Genomic DNA, 13,747 nt, shown 5'->3' with positions numbered 1-13,747 from the left:
GGAAAAATGGCGGACAAAAAAATGGCGGACAAAAAAAATGGCGGACAGCCTTGCTTGGCGGCCCCCGTGAAATGGTCGATCGACCCCAAATGGGGTCCCGACCCACAGGTTGAGAACCACTGATTTAAATGAAGTTGTTGAAGCAGTCATTTGTTAGTTTGAGATAATATTTATCTCCACATTGGGATAGAACAATGCTGTGGGGGAAGTCCTGATCCAATACCTAAGGGCTGTAAACACTTGGATGGGGGAAAAAATGCTCAAGCTCAATCCCAGTAAGACTGCGTTACTCTTTATCCAGAAACTAGTTGGCTCTTTCTCTGCTCCACTAGGGTCCCTTGATGGAATCACACTGCCATTGAAGGAGCAAAGTCCATGCTTTGGAGGTTGCATTAGGCTTACATGGTGGCGCAGTGATTAGAATGCAGTAGTGCAGGCTACTTCTGCTGACTGCCAGCAGTTCGAATCTCACCAATTCAAGTTCGACTTAGCCTTCCATCCTTCCGAGGTCGGTAAAATGAGGATCCAGACAGTTGGGGGGCAATATACTGACTCTGAAACCGCTTAGAGAGGGCTGTAAAGCCCTATGAAGAGGTATATAAGTCTAAGAGCTATTGCTATTGCTACTTCTGGACAGTTTGATGGACATTTTGTGCCAGTTGTGCTCTTTCCTGGAGGCTTTGACGTTAGTGACCTATGTCACCTCTTAGTCTGCTCCACCTGGACCTACTTTTGAAAACTTACCTGAGGTAGTGACATTTGCATTAGAGATGAGATCTGATATTTTGAGAATAAGTTGTGGTTCTCCCCCCCCCCCCCAAAAAAGGTCAACTGTTGAGTGCGTTCCTCTAACCTCCCATGATGGGTCCTGTTATCCCAACTTATTTTGGCTTCTATTTTCGCTTTAGGCACATGGACAGATTTCAAAACAAAGTATAGATTATAGCCCTTACTGTTTTTATTTTTAAATAACGCCTATGTGCATATGTGATGAGTAGAGAAATGCAGGAAATAAATGTATGTTGGAGACGGGCATTTCCTTTGCAGAATGAAAAAGAATTTAAAAGGAACAAACAACCAAAGGCAAGCAGGGCAAAAGCCAGGCAGGTGCCAAGGAAGTGCTGTGGTTCCACAGGTTTTTGAATTCAAGAAAAATTTAAAAGGGAAAAAGCACACAATTATTTTATAAACAATATAGTCACATATCTCGTTCCCAATATTTCCAGGTAGCCATACACAGTTCAAATCTATGTACTGAATTGTTACCACATGCAGTAGACATTGGTCCCAGTAAATATTCATAAACCTGCAACATCAAATTAGATTTGTTTATATCAACAAAAGACTCTTTGTTTACCAGCCATTTTTAAGTTTATGTTCTTCATTTTCAATTCATATTAACATAAAATATCTTGGCTTCACTGTCTTTTTGCTACTTTTGTGTTTTAAGCTTAGATTTAAAAGACACATATCAATATTGGTCCTAATGTCCTTTTAAACAGATGCAGTTTTAATCTCCTAGCTTAATATAGATCAATTATCAAAGATATACCACAAAAATATAACATATGAATTATGGATGTGGTCTATCAGAGGCTAGGAAATGGTGGGAGAATAATATTAAAGATATCACTGCTGTGTATCATTATTGTATACATGGCCCACATCTATAAACTTCTTGCCAATATTAAATTTTCCTTAAATGCCAAATAGAGCATGAAAGGTGAAGTCATGTAAACTAAGAATGACAAACAAACATGCCTAAAGAATAGATTTCTTCTCTGAAAGTACAAAAGCACTTATGGACTTGTCCCTTTGGATGTTAGTGGCAGTATATTACAATCAAATTGAAAATTTCACTCAGCCATTCTGATATACCCAGCAGTATTCCCTACCTCACATTTTCCCTTTTGGCTCTCAAGTACCTTGTTTTCCCTTCCTTGACAACTCTCACTTCCCTTCAGCATACATTGCAGACACCCAGGTACCCATACAAATGTGTTTCTGTATCTGTCTGCTTTTTGCTAAACTCCTCTCCCTCTACTCCCCCCCCCAACACATATTGTCATTAGTTAGAAAATCTGAGAGGAGGAAGGGGTGCTGTCATGCTTCATGTGACTAAATAAAAGGCCACCCCTACCTTCCCGACGCTTCACACTCCTTTGCAGCAGAAATTGCCCTGGGAATGCCTGGATTTGCAAATCGCATTGGGGCTGCCAAGTTCATCTCACTGCCCAAAGTTCACCAACAAGAAGTCTCTCTCTCTCTCTCTCTCTGTCTCTCTAAACACTCAGTGCTGGGAGTTTCAAGCAGCTGGGGGTTGGGTGGCATTGGAGCAAGCACAGAAAAAGGCCGATAGTTAAATGAGAAAGAAAAAAAGTAAAGCAGAGACGGGGAGGAGGAAAGGGAGCTCTCATCTGAGCACAGGAAGGCGGTGCCCACGTTGCACATACTAACTTGTAGATCTCCAACGTCAGGGTGAGTGAAATAGGAGCTCTTCAGATGCCAGCGAGGGCTTACCCCCACCTTACAACTCTTCTTGTAAGTCTGGGCACTGAGGGAAAAGCAGACAGCGCTGGGCAATCAGATATGTTGGTGTGCCCTGCCTGATGAGCTGCCCTTCCTTTTCTGCAAACAAGGACAAGCCTTTATCTGAGTGCAGGCTCCCTCACCCTCAGCTTTGGTGAAACATGATAGCCTAGCCAGGAAAAATGTGTGTCGAGGGGTGGGTGAAGGTTGCGCAAGGAGGGGGGCAAACTTAGCACCTCTGAATCACATGCAGGGCAGAGTTTTAACTAGGATTCAATGCTGGAATATTGTTTTAGAACACAATGACTTTAATTAAGGTTCAGTGCTAAGTATTATTTCGGAACACAGTGATAATGTCAAAGATGGTAGAAGCTCTTAGTGTGTGCAAAAATATTCCTTTTTTAAATCTTCCATTGCACTAACTGAAATTAAATTTTCAGTTCTGCTCAGTCACATCCCACAAATCAGTTTTCTTGACACAGATAGGGGACCCTAAAGAAAAATGCCTCTGACATTTTGTAAACCTTACAACAACCTTATGTAGGAGGCCTTTTAGGTCTAGGAAAGTGAGGGATGCCTTTTAGACCAAACAAAATTTCAGAGTGTAGATGATAGCGGGACAAAGAACTTCCAAACTTAGAGGTTATTTTCTTGTTCAGGATGCTACACAAATAATATGGTTCAAAAGAGATGGGCTGTCATACCCTATGCATTAGACCCACTGGGTTAGTTAACTTAGTTATCCTGAGTTCTGTGCAAAATGAATAAAGTTATTTGTAGCATAAATTTCACTGACGCCAGTGTGTAGCCAACTGTAATGCAATACAAAGGATGGGCAATCAGCTTTAAATTGTCATTGGAAATTTGAGGCTCTTCCTATGGATTCTGCCTGGTTTTTAAGACCCATAGGAGGGAGCTGCTTAGTTTCACTAAGCAACATTTAGTGTGAATATTTTTCTATGCCTGCTCCTAGGCCATAGAATGAAAGTTAGGCTAACTTCTTTTCTCTACTGACAGATAAAAAAGTCTGTATTAAGGCAGGGTTTTAACGGGCAAACTGGTGTAGCTGCTCAGTTGTGTGGGTGCAATTTTGCCACTGATTCCTTCTTAGGGTTGAGAGACGGTGACTGGCCCAGAATCAGCAACTGGTTTTATGCCCAAGGCAAGGTAAGAACTCAGTTTCTCTGGTTCTGGACTGGTGCCTTTGCATTACACCAAATTGGCTTTCCATAGAGATATATAGCTTTTGATAAAATACACATACAAACACTACATGCAAATGTGTGACCTCAGTGAAACAGTGAAACAGTGAGGAACCAATGAAGATGGCTCACATAATTTAATACTCCACTAAACAAAATAAATGCTAGTACAATTAAAATCTTGGCACAACATTTTCTGAACAAATTGGAAATTCAGAAAGAAAGCTAGTTAGGAACTCTCTTCCTTCATATGCTAATTTGGTGTCAAGTTTATATCTTCAATCCCTGAACCTCTAGTTGCAGATTGTGATAAATTCATATTCTCTATTTTGCTGTACTTTACTGACTCTGGGAAACAAGGGTGAAATGTAAAAATAACTTTCTGGTATTTTCAAGACATAGCAAGGAAAAGCACAATACTGAACATTTTAACCACTTTAATTCTGTCTGATATTGCAGAAAGAAAAAAGATAACATCTAAAAAAACATTTTTAAAAGATGGGCCTGTATCTGTTCGTTCTTTCAAATTGCAAAAATAGCTTTTTGTACTTTTTATACTTTCAGGGTTTTTTTCCATATTAATTTCAAAGCCTCTGTATTTTCAAAGTGACAGAAGTTGGTCCAGCTACGGATAATATTGCCTTGGCCAGTACTGACAATTAATGTACAAACAAGGCAGTAGGAAACTTAAAACAAATTATCAGTTAAGCCAAATGAAAATTTGGATGCCACTAATTAGAAGAATTAAAGGATGTTCTTTTTTACAATTGTTTGACTTGCCCCCAAAATGTGAATTTAATTGATGCATGTGTTGTTTTGGAGAAAGAGCTGCTGTTTATACTTGCAGAGAAGGCAGCTTACCGGCTCATCAATTGTTTGTTCAGATAAGATACTATTTCAAAGCGAAACAAAAACATGATGGGCTTACAAGATTTGCCTCAAATAGTGAGGTGGGCAGCAAATTATTATTACTACTACTACTATTACTACTACTACTACTACTACTACTATTATTATTGTTATTATTATTATTATTATTATTATTATTTTCTTAAGGATTGTCCTGTTTAGTGACTATCTGAAGTTATGACAGTGCTGACAAAGTAACATTTATGACTGGTCCTTGCATTTACAACTATTGCAGCATAATTGTCATTTGTGTGCCTTATAACTGGCTCCTGATGAGTAAAATCAATGGAGAAGCTGGCAGTAAAATCACAAGCTGCAGTCACATGATATCTCACTTAACAACTGCAGACGAAGTGAGATCCTGTCTGTCATAGTGACTGATGTCTCGTTTAATGAACACATCATTTAGCAACCGAGTCGCCAAAACTAAAAGAGGACTATCTGTACCTGAAAAGAGGAAGATGCATTGTTCCTGAAGATAAGACATAAAGCTGAGGTCTACCTGGTCATGTTCTGTAGCATCCCCAGTCCGCATGGCATGCTAAGAATTCTGAGAACCGATATCCACATTTCATTATTCCCAGCATCAAGGGAATGATGTGGCTTTTGGTTTCGCTATGTGTCGTAGCTTCTACATAAAGTTTTACAACCAAGTGTGTTCTGCAAAGCCAATAAATTCAGGTAGTCCTCGAGTTACAACCATAATGAAGCCTCAAATTTATGTTGCTAAGTGAAACATTTGTTAAGTGAGTTTTGCCCCATTTTACAGCTTTCCTTGCCACAGTTGTTAAATGAATCATTGCATTTGTTAAGTTAGTCACATGGTTGTGAAGTGAATCTAGCTTCCCCATTGACTTCGCTTGTCAGAAGGTCGCTAAAGTTGATCACATGACCCCAGGACACTGCGACTATCATAAATATGAACCAGCTGCCAAGCATCTGAATTTTGATCACGTGACGATCATGATGCTACAATGGTCGTGTGAAAAATGGTTCTAAGTCACTTTTTTCAATGTTGTTATAACTTTGAACGATCACTAAATAAACTGCTGTAAGTAGAGGACTACCTGTAGTAGTTTTTAGTAAATCAAGTTTAATCAAAACATTGTTTATGTGGTGAATCTGGTCAAAGACAGTAATAATAATAATAAAGTTGGAAGGGACCTTGGAGGTCATCTAGTCCAACCCCCTGCTTAGGCAGGAAACCTTATATCATTTCAGACAAATGGCTGTCCAGTCTCTTCTTAAAAACTTCCAGTGTTGGAGCATTCACCGCTTCTGGAGGCAGGTCGTTCTGCTGGTTAAGTAGTAGTATATGCAAAGGTATGTAGCAATGGCAGATTCTTTCAGAGCCCTAAAGATATTATCAGAAATATATAAGATATGTCTTGGTATCATCCCATTTGATTGGACTGTTGATGTGGGAATATAATCAGGACATCGGACACAGATTTTTCTGTTGAAATGGAAGATGAAATATTAGCGATTCCTTCTACAATCCAATTGTCCACCCTACCCTTTTTATCCTTCTTGTTGTGCATCATCAAATCGTAGTCTCTATTTTTGCAATAGGGGGATGATAGGACAAGGGATAGTTCAGGAAGAACAAAAAACCCCCTATCTTTTATCTCTCAGTAACATATTAAAATAAATGAAGACACTGCTTTTACTCTCCTCGTATTTCCTTCTAAGTTAGTGTAAATATAGCTCTTCCATAGCTTATCGGGTGTTGTCTATTTTTTTCCCCAAGTTGCCTGCCATCCAGCTCATCTTCTGTTTTGTTTTTGCCTGGTGTGATATAAAATACTTTGTTCCATTACTACATTTACCAAGCCAGGTTTCCTCTTGTCTCTCTTTTTCTTTTCCAGTTTCCATTGTTTTCCCTGGCAGAATGTAGTCTGTTTTTAGACATATGAGTTTGACTTCTAAAATGGATTAAGCATGTTGACAAGATTAAATATGAACCCCACAATCTCTGTTGCAAAGGCATGCAAACTGGTCCTATTATTGTTCCAGATAAATATTAATTTTACAAAAAGGAACTGAATTCATGTCAGTAAACCATATCCACTTACTTGGAAACTTTAATTCCAACTTTTTTGAGGGAGGGAGGGAGGGAGAGAGGGTGCACTGGTGAGAACAAATGCTATTATGAAGGCACTTTGCCTATGGTTGTCTTTAATATTTCTTTTTGAATTTCAACTCCTAGGATTAAAAACAGCTTGAATTCAATAGAGCTTATATTGCAGTAGATGTGTTCAGTTAAACTCTTTTTTAGAGCTTATTTCATTAAAAAAGGAATAGATAATTCTATTCACTCATTCATCCAAAATGTCTGTGCTCCCATGTTGTTCCATTTACTTCAAGTTATTTTAAAAAGCAATTTCCATTGTCTATTGCAGCAAAATACTTTCAGCTGTAATCTGACAGTTGCAGTACTCTAAGCCCCTTTAACTGGCGCCTTCCAGATGTGGGCTGCATCTCTTAACATTTCTAACAATGTGGCAAATAGCCATGCTGACTGAGAATTCCTAGGTTTCAATTACATTATTTCTGGAAGATGACTGGTGGGAAAAAGTTGTGCCAATGGAAAATCAGTGATACTGATAACGGTGCCATCTCTAATAGGAACATCTTCCCTCCTAGTATCCACCATTTTTTTTGAAAACAATAAAACTGACAACTTCTATACATATTTACAATAGTATCTAATTTATAAAAAGTGATTAAAGTGACAAAACTTATTTATTTTACTAGGCTCCTCAAGTGGTTCAGAGGTACTGAGAGAGACAAAAAATGAAAACAGTCATGAAATTAACAAGGCTGATTCCATTCCCCTTGTACTTATAAGAGTGGATTTAAGCCTGGATTGAAACCTTGAAGGTGATACTTATATGGAGACAGAGAGGGATTTCTGTGGTTTGTAGTTAACTGAATCTTCTGCATATCTACAACTTCCTTCTTGATCACAATAGAGCAAGTCATCAAATCTTGCTGAGCCTGTAAAGCTTCTGCCCTTAGTTAGTTACTGAATGTACTGTATAACTGAGTTTGTGAAAAGTAATACAAATTAACCCAAATGTTATCTTCATTGATACCTGGAACTATCCAATTATTTCAGCAAATATTTTCCAGATGTTGAATTATGCAACCAATACTAATTCTGACAGATAAAGGAGAACAGCAAGAATACAGTATACCATAATTAGGTAAAGTTTATCTATTTGATTTAATCTGCTTTGGTATTAGAAAGGCAAAATCCTAAAATACATATTCCATGAAACAATATGTGCACTTACTCTCAACCTTTGATGTGCGCTCTTTGTATTTTACTGTTTTATTTGTCTTCTTCTTTCTTACCTTCTTTGGTTTTTCATGATGAGACACGTGCTTCTCTTGCGTAGGTGATGCTGACTGACTCCTCCTTCCTCCAATAAAAGAACCACCTCCAAAATGGCGTGAGGTCTTCTGGAGGCAAGTGGGAAATTAGGGAAAGGATTTTGGATCAGATGGACATAGAAGGGAAAAACGAAAGCAAACAAGAAAAACTAATAGACTTCTACTACCAATAGCAGTTTGGTTTTATAATTGACAAAACCCTCTTCCTCCTAGATGTTTCCACTATCATTTTATGTCAAGCAAGCTTCAAGCTGGAGATTCTTCATGCTGCCAGAATTCATTTTTGGGACCATAGTTTAATCTTTAAAGAAAAAGATCCAAACTAGCCTATGGTATTTGGTCTAAAAACTGGTCAGCCCTAAAGCTTAATAGAAATGACTCATAGCAACCTTTTTTTATCAGGCTCAAAGACAAACAAAAGATCTCTGGAGCAGTTGTTTAATAGTAATCTGCTACTACTTAAAAAACCAGTAGTGTTGTTTTCAGAGGGAGTATTTAACTTTTTTTCCCTATACCCTCTTGTCCAATATTAATCATATTTTATCAGCAATCAAACTACTGCTACTACTGTTGTCTTTTCATCGTGTAGGAGAAAACCATAACTTAGGTCAAGAATAGTTGTTAAACACAGTTTATTTCTCTAGGAATACTATTTCCTAATCCTAAACTTCAATTGTTTGTTGAAAGAACATTCTAATTAGAAACTTAGCTCACTACTGGGAGCTTCCGGTGGCGAGGCATCGCCGAAGAAGGCTTTTTCTTCAGCCTCCAGCCCGGGACTGCGTCAAAGCCGTCAAAACAGCACAGATCAGCTGTTTTGCGGTTCGGAACTTTCTCCCCGGGCGAAGGGGAGAAAGTGAGTTTGGTCTGGATAGGGGTTGAGTTCCCTAGTCCCCCCAGGAGCGATCCTGGGGGGATGAAGGCGAGAACTCCCCCAGAGTCCGGACCTCTTCTCCGCAGCTCGGTGTGTCTTCGCTCTTCGGAGTGAAGCTAGACGTCGCCGCCACTGCTGCTACATTGTGTTTGCTTGTGAGTAACTTTTGGAACAGACGGAACCTGACAGGGGATTTTTATTTTAGTTAAAATGTGACTTTAACTCGAAGATTTAATTGGGATTTTTGTTACTTCTACAAGTGAAAGTGACAAGAAAATGGCCACGGAAGCATTCCTTCCTTCTTTTTAACAAAAGGAAAACCTTCACTTTCTTTCCGGTTGTGGAATGATGTATTTTAAAGGATTTTAAAAGAATTTTTTTTTTTAAGTCAAGATTTTTTAAGTTTATACTTGCTGTTGTGATTTTTAAAAATAATTTGGCAGAATGGCTACAAAACGTACTGGAGTTTCTGCATTGCCTAAAGCAGCTATTTCTTCTCCTGTTGTGCAAACTCAACAACAAAAACCTAGATCTCCCCCTCCAACACCTCCTCCTTCCATTACACTTAAAGATTTACAAGAGGCCTTAGCCAAGTCTTCATTGCAGACTGTGAAACAAACAGAAGAACTTTTGGATAAGAAAAACCAGGAACTTTGTGAAAATTTATCACATATTTTTCAAGGACTTGCAGCTCATATTGATCGTGTGGAGGGAAGAGTGGATGAGTTAGTGGAGAAAATGAAAGGAATAGAGGATAGACTTGAAAAAGTAGAAGAAGGAGTGGAAACTCTTCAAAATGACATGGTAATGTCACAATTTAAAGTAATGGAACTTGCTCTGAGAATCAGGGATCTTAAAGAGGACTTACAAGAGAAACTTAAAGAGGAAGTTGTTACAGCCTTGGCCCTGGTATTGAATTGCAACCCAGAGGTGATTTATGGAGAAATAGAAAAAAAGTTTAGAGTGAATTCCTGGGTTGCACGTCAGAGAAACCTACCTAGAGATGTGGTTGTTTATTTTACCACAAGAGTACGTCGTAATGAAATTATACAGCTCTTTTATCAGCAGAGATTTCAAATTGCTGCACAAGATATTATACTTCTAAAAGAAATACCTTCTAAGATTTTAAGAAGAAGAAAGGAGTTTACCTTTTTGACTCAGGAGTTAAAGAAGCGGCAGATACCTTTTAGATGGGAAATTCCTTTGGGTATTGTGTTAAATTTTGCAGGGACCAGATACAGATTAAATTCTGTTCAAAAAGCTAAGGATTTTTATTTGTCGGTCCTGAAAGCTGATATGTCACCATCATCGACATCTAAAGCACAGGAAGATTTGATGGAGCAACTTGTTGTGGAATTGCCTGGGGCCATGTCATTATCTGTGGGAGATCCTCAGAAGGAGCAAAGGATGATCCGTGCTGCTTATAGGCGTAAAGAGAGAGAGCAACAAAAAGAAACAGTCTCTATAACATATCCACAGCCTTCGGAGCCAGTGGGTGGGGCGAGGCCAAAGAAATCTGCAGCGACAGACATGCAGGGAATGCTTAGCAAGCTTCATAAGCCAAAGGATGGATAAACGCTGGAAGTGATACTTTATTACGGAAATGGAAGAAACTAGTTTATTATGTTTGTAAAGAACTTATAGGGTTTTTTTTGAAAGATGTAAAAAAAAAATAATTTAAGATTCGGATTTTATTTTACTTTTCCAGCTGTGAAGCAGGAAGTATTGACTAAGATTTTATTTATTTATTTATTTTTTTCAAAGAATTTTTTATTGTTTTCAACACAAAAAAAAAAAAGCACATCACAAATACATCACAATTGAAAAACCCCACCCCACCCCCCACCCGGACTTCCCAAACCTAATCCCAGGATACTATTCAACTAAAAGTAAACTTATATTAATATCCCTAACTCCACAAAATTACTAAGATTTTATTGAAAGTATAGACTTGAGAGGGAAGAAAGTGAAGGAAAAATTTAAGTGTAAAATGTAAGAAAAAAAATTTATATAAAGTTTAAATGTTGAAGGTGGATAGATTATATTTAGAGAAAGTATGGAGTGATTAAATATCATATAGATTTTGAGTAGATATATTGTTTTTACTTATTGCCTTATTAGAGTTAAAGTAGGTATATATTGATAGTATTATATTTGTTTAGTTAAATGGTAATTTAGATATGGAATGGGATGTGTTTCAATCCAGTATTTGGTTCCGGGAAGCTCAGGGGGGGAAGGGGATTAGGGGTAAAAAAATTGATGTATTTACATGTTATAGGTAAATAATAATTGTATTGATAAGAGGAGATGCTCGGCTGGTATCCCAAACTGTACTCGAGGAGGTGGTCAGGAAGGGAGGGGATGTAGAAGTGGGAAGGAGGAAGGAGGAGAGGTTGTGGGTCAGAGGGAGGAAGGAAAGGAAAGTGGATGAGGGCGGAGGCAAGGCGGGGACTGCCGAGCATTTCCGACAATGTATTGATTTGGATTGTTTTTTATGCTTGCGTATACAAATGCATCATATTACTTATTGTTTAATTATAAAAATTAATAAAATTTTTATTAAAAAAAAAACTTAGCTCACTGCTCAACATTGGCACATGTAATTACACTGTACTATCCTATAAATACTATGCTGACAATATTGTGCTAGTGTGCTATTGACAGTAATGGGGAACAGCACTCTTGAATTTCAGGTATAAAACTGTATAAAACTCTTTAGAGATGCCATTAATGAACATGGGATCTTCTGCTTTATTACTGAGCTATCTAACTTTCATAATAAAAAATGATAAATTAAATTTAGAAAATTATCTATTAGGAGAATGCAACGGACACCATCAGAGATAGATTCTGAGAAGCAGAATGAAAGAGAAGTTTGTCCTCAAGGACATGATCTACAAGTGTTAACCTTCCCAAGCAGGGTGTTTTTCAGATTTGATGGATTATAACTCTCTCAATCTTAACCTGTATTGACTGGAAATGATGGGGTCATAGTATAACCAACACATATAGAAAATGTTGGTTGGAGATGGCTGAGCTAGCCATTCATCTGCTGAAAACTCAATTGCAAAGTAGGGTCTACATAAGAATACAGGAGTAAGTGCTTACATCTATCTTCTGAATGAATAGGGCCCTAATCAGAGGGCTGGAGGTGGGGGGGGGGATGTGCCATATGCATTTCCTGTCTCAGGAATCGAACTGTCTGGAAGATGCCCTAATAGGAATTTATACCAATGAAGCCTTTGTCCAGGCCTATGAAGACAGTAATTTAATATGATGATATGGAGGCTTTTCTTATGTCCTGATAACAACAGAGGCAACCTACTCAGAATCAGCACTATTTTTCCCTTTGTTATTAAGTTCCTTAGGTTCTGTCATCATGGCTTGGAAAGTTAATCCAAGGTTGAGATGAGGCCCCAGTTATGCCCTGGAGTGCTATGCCTCCCTCCCTCCCTCCATCCCTCTCTCTCATTCCCTATCTCCTTCAGGTTGTCCTGAAAACAAGATAAAAAAATCTGTAAAAGCAAATTGTTAATATTAATAATGAAAAATATACCCAAATGCAAACAAACAAAATTCCAAGGTAATATCTGAAACATTACTTCAGAGGATATCCACAATAGTGTACTTGATCATGAGTAATGAAGGGCAAAGTATTTCATTTCAAAGAAGATATTTGGGCTATTCAGCATTTTTATCTGGAAATAATGCTTGATTTCCATATATTGACTAAATCTTCCCCAGCTTGCCTAGAGTATTTGTCTCTCCTTGAGACCCCTGTAAGTGAATCAACCGAAGAAGCAAAGCCATTCCAGCATTTGTCTGAACGGATTCTGAGGCAGAGCATTAAATCTACATCTGTCTATAAATGTTTCATTTATCTGCCTAAAGGTAGTCAGCACCTGTCTATACAGAATGCAAGGCAGAACTAAAAGTTGAGACATTTCTTTGGGATAGGAAGCCAACCAAGCATTCAATTTATTTGTACTTGCACTAGAAACCACATTAACACCACAGCAGAGGAATCTTCTGTTGTCAGTTATGGAATATTCTTTGGGCAAGGAGATCTTGCCAAACTTTATCCTTGAAACATTTAATTTTATAGACATAGGGATTTGATAATTTTCTAGATGTAGATATGACACTAGCATCATGTAGAGAACTCAGCATTAATTTCAAAAAAATATATTTGGGCTCTCGACTGAATAAACTGAGACATTCCTTTCAATTTTTGGTATGATAAGGCAACTGTGTTGTTTTTTAAGTATAATGGACAGATTAAATTCCCTTACAAATGTTCAGGGAGGACTGCATGTTCTCCTTTCTTTCTAGTCTGGAAGATTCATGAGGAATCAAAAAGTAGTATATCCCTCGCAAGAACAGATTTGGAATAGGCTTTATAGACCACTTAGCTAACAATTCTGATTATGCAAACATAACATGACATCAGATTTTATTTCTAGAGGAAAGCTAATTTCAGGGCAAGAAAAAAAATGGGGGAGAGGAAATTGAGATTAAGAGCAAGCACACTTCTACACAGTGACTTTGATCCCAACTTTCTTCATATACAAGAATGAACCAAAAATGATGGGACATATATTAGGGAAAGGGAAGTTGTGCTTCCTTGTTTTCTCATGACTTTTTAGTAGTGTTTTAATCTTTTTTTAAAAAAAACAACCAACAACTTGGAAATCTTGGTATGAAAGGGTTCAGCTAAAGCTTCAGTTGACAGAAATTGCTGTTACTGAGCAGGATTTAATTTCTTATTAATGTGCTGTTTTACCTTTAAAATGCTATTCTAATGTAATTTACCTGATGTAATCCCCATTTTATT

The 13,747-nt window shown here is 37.8% G+C and overlaps 1 protein-coding gene across 1 annotated transcript in view; it reads right to left on the bottom strand.

Annotated features, from left to right (window-relative positions):
- Window positions 1-13,747, bottom strand: part of MLLT6 (MLLT6, PHD finger containing) — a 101,205-nt gene that overhangs the window by 49,700 nt on the left and 37,758 nt on the right. The window contains exon 7 of the mRNA XM_029283061.1: window positions 8,001-8,108. Within this exon, the coding sequence (XP_029138894.1) occupies window positions 8,001-8,108 (108 nt within the window). The remainder of the gene's footprint in view (window positions 1-8,000; window positions 8,109-13,747) is intronic.

The sequence above is a fragment of the Protobothrops mucrosquamatus genome, unplaced genomic scaffold (assembly GCF_001527695.2).
Source record: "Protobothrops mucrosquamatus isolate PMUCROS unplaced genomic scaffold, P.Mucros_1.0 scaffold10, whole genome shotgun sequence".
Taxonomy (NCBI): Eukaryota; Metazoa; Chordata; class Lepidosauria; order Squamata; family Viperidae; genus Protobothrops; species Protobothrops mucrosquamatus.
Note: the sequence above shows the minus strand (reverse complement) of the source record. Positions and strands in the feature narration are given on the sequence as shown.